This window comes from Eurypyga helias, unplaced genomic scaffold (assembly GCF_000690775.1).
Source record: "Eurypyga helias isolate BGI_N326 unplaced genomic scaffold, ASM69077v1 scaffold23972, whole genome shotgun sequence".
In the NCBI taxonomy this organism is placed as follows: domain Eukaryota; kingdom Metazoa; phylum Chordata; class Aves; order Eurypygiformes; family Eurypygidae; genus Eurypyga; species Eurypyga helias.
Genome location: NW_010235715.1, coordinates 21,572 through 24,342, shown reverse-complemented (window position 1 = coordinate 24,342; position 2,771 = coordinate 21,572). Strand labels below are relative to the sequence as shown.

The 2,771-nt window shown below is 59.4% G+C and overlaps 1 protein-coding gene across 1 annotated transcript in view; it reads right to left on the bottom strand.

The window, feature by feature from the left end:
* Positions 1-6: 6 nt before the first annotated feature.
* BOC (BOC cell adhesion associated, oncogene regulated) overlaps positions 7-2,771 on the bottom strand; it is a gene marked incomplete at its 3' end in the record, with an annotated part of 18,314 nt that continues 15,549 nt past the window's right edge. The window contains exons 10-13 of the mRNA XM_010146859.1: positions 2,384-2,590; positions 1,432-1,613; positions 300-399; positions 7-119 (exon numbers count right to left, since the gene is read on the bottom strand). Of these exons, the coding sequence (XP_010145161.1) occupies positions 7-119; positions 300-399; positions 1,432-1,613; positions 2,384-2,590 (602 nt within the window). The remainder of the gene's footprint in view (positions 120-299; positions 400-1,431; positions 1,614-2,383; positions 2,591-2,771) is intronic.

Genomic DNA, 2,771 nt, shown 5'->3' with positions numbered 1-2,771 from the left:
GGTTTCGCAGATCATCACGTTGCTGAACTCGCTTTCGCCTCCCTCGTTGAAGCATTGCATCTTGATGTCGTAGGAGGTCTCTGGCTGCAGGTGGCTGATGGAGTGCCAGTACCGGTCTCCTGAGGGGGAAGAGACACCCGGTGCCGTCAGCTTCCCCCGGGAAGGCGCAGCCGGCCCAGCCCCGCAGCAGCGCGAGGCAAAGCGGGTCTGCACAGCGGCCTTCGCGCACAGGGCTCCTTCCGGCCGTGCACTCTCCCAGGATGAACCAGCAGCTGGGACAAGTCTCCCGCATCTCCTACCTTCCACCACGTCCTTCTTGTAGTCGCTGTCATTGTCGCTGTCGGTGGGGCAGATGTAAAAGCCATGGATGGGAGTGTTGTTGTTGCTGGCTGGGATGTACTGCAGGGAACGGGAGAGCAGAAATTAGCAGAGGTGTCCGTGCTCCCTACAGTGGGTGAGGAGCAGGGGGGATAAATGGGATGGGATCTTCCTCGTCTTGCCACCAGTTTGCACGCTAAGGGCTCCCTTCCAGGAGCTCAGTGCTACTTTAGATTCCCACACCTTCCTTCTCGCAGGACACAGGCAAGGCATGGGTCTGGCCCTGTCACCCCAGGCATCCAGTGTTCTGCTTCCCCTCGGCAGCCAACGCTCCGGAGAAAAAATTCCCCAAGAACTGTGGCTCGGCTGGGCAAGGACAGGCCCACCTTCACCTCGACTCCCGTTCTGCCAGGAAGCAGTGACTGCAGGAGCCTGGTGTTTCCGAAGCCAGCTCCATTCCTCCCCCACCCAGGGCAGTACCGTCCCAGCTCCGTGTGTTCCCGCTGCGTATTCCACCCGGTATCTTGCCAGCTACTGTTTGGCACAGCAGGAACAGTGGTGCCCATCCTGCCCTGTAGCAACTTCTGGCTAGAAGCAGCCAGGAGGGAAGACGGCCACCTGTCCCTCTGATGGAGCTGTTGGAAACACTTGGATCTGGGCTTGCGATCCTGCCCACTCCTGACAACGCTCGGGGCGGCTGCTGTAGGTGACCAGCAGCACCCGGGGCTGCTACCCAGCCCATGAGGGCCAAGGACTCATCTGCTGGAAACCACTGGGGCAGGGAGAGGTGCTGACAGGCTCCAGGAATTTGGGCAGGAGAGCGGGCAGCCGCCCCGTGCGCTGCTGAACACGACGGCCGACACCCCGAGGTCACCCACTGAAATCCCTCCTGCCCACAGTGTCGGATTCAGAGGAAAAGGGTTTCCTAGGCTCTCTGATTTCCCCCACTTCCCTGTGGCCCAAGCCCAGCCCTCCTCTGCTGGAAGGAGCTGTCGGATCCCGCATCCATTCGTGGTGGCGTGGTAACCCGGACACTGTGTGTAAGGTGGGCGAGCAGCACCCACGCGCCCGCTTCTTGCCCGCCCCAGGGGTCTGCGCCCCGACGGCCCTCACCATCCACTTCAGCATGATGGTGGTCTCGTTGATGGCGTCCGTGAAGGTGATGTACGGCCCGGCCACAGGCCGCTCGTAGGCTCGGTTGCTGTACCCCGACACCACGTAGGGCCGAGACGCCGCACTGGGCTCGCTCTCTCCCAGGATGTTCAGTGCCCGGACACGGAATTTATAGGATGTGCCTAAGGGAAAAATGGGAAATAGAGTTGCGGTCTTCCAAGAGTTCTGCGGTCAGCGCAGGGCGGGCTGAGGAGAGGGGCTGCACCCTCTTCAGAAGGCAGAGAGCCTACGGAGAGGTTTTGATCCAAGTGTAACACTGCCTGGCCAGGTTTCAGCCAGGTGCTAGGCGGAGTCTGCTTTTATTTGCTGTCCCCAATTCCTGTCCAGATGGTTCAGAGGTCAGCTAGCAGTTGCGGAAGGTGGGTGGGTGGATTCAGAGATGTCTGACCCTAGGGCAGGTAGGGGAAGGCGCCCTTCCCCTGCTGCGTGGAAGTTACGTACAGGAACATCAGTAAAAAGCTCAGAGCCTGAACCATTTCTACCTAAACGTCGTTTTGCTGGCATTTAACTCAGGGTAGGCACAACACCCGCTGAAGCTGTCCACTGATGCCGCCTTTCCCCACGTGAAGCTCCACAGGAATTGCATGCCCATCTGTCTTGCCCATGGCTACGGGGAGTTCCGTCCTGCCTAGTAAATGGCAAAACCACCTGCCTTCGGTAACGACATCCTGTGATCCAGAAAAGCCTCCGTGAGCCTCCCCGGGGGAGGTCAGACCTACGCTGGTCTTGGCAGCTGGAGAAACTGGAGACGCAGCTTTTCCCTACGTCTCTGAGGCCGGAGCGGCTTTGTCAGCCAGGGCGGAGCGCACCGTGACGGGGGCTAACCAGCCTGCCGGGACTGCACAGCTTTCCTACGGACCTCCCGGAAGCAGGGAGCAGAACATCTGCCTACCTTTCTCCAGGCCTGGGATTTCCACAGAGAGGCGAGAGGGAGGAATGTCACTGGTGGCCAGGACCCAGTCTCCCAGTTTCTTCAGTTTCTTATATTCCACACGGAAAGACTGGATGGGGAACCCGCCATTCCCGCGGGGAATCCAGGTCACGTACACAGATGTCTCTGATGCCATGGAGATGGTTGGACGATCCGGTGCCTCTGGAGCTGCGAGGGACACAGGAGGATGTCAGGATGCACTAGAGCAAAAGGCCTGACTGACATGGAAGCAGCGGGCAGGGGGAGACGAAAACAGGAGAGATTGGGAACAACTAGCTGAGGAGGAAAGGGGGAAAACTTCTGGGCTGTAGAAATGTAATTGGAGAGGAAAACTGTCAAAAGGTGGGAG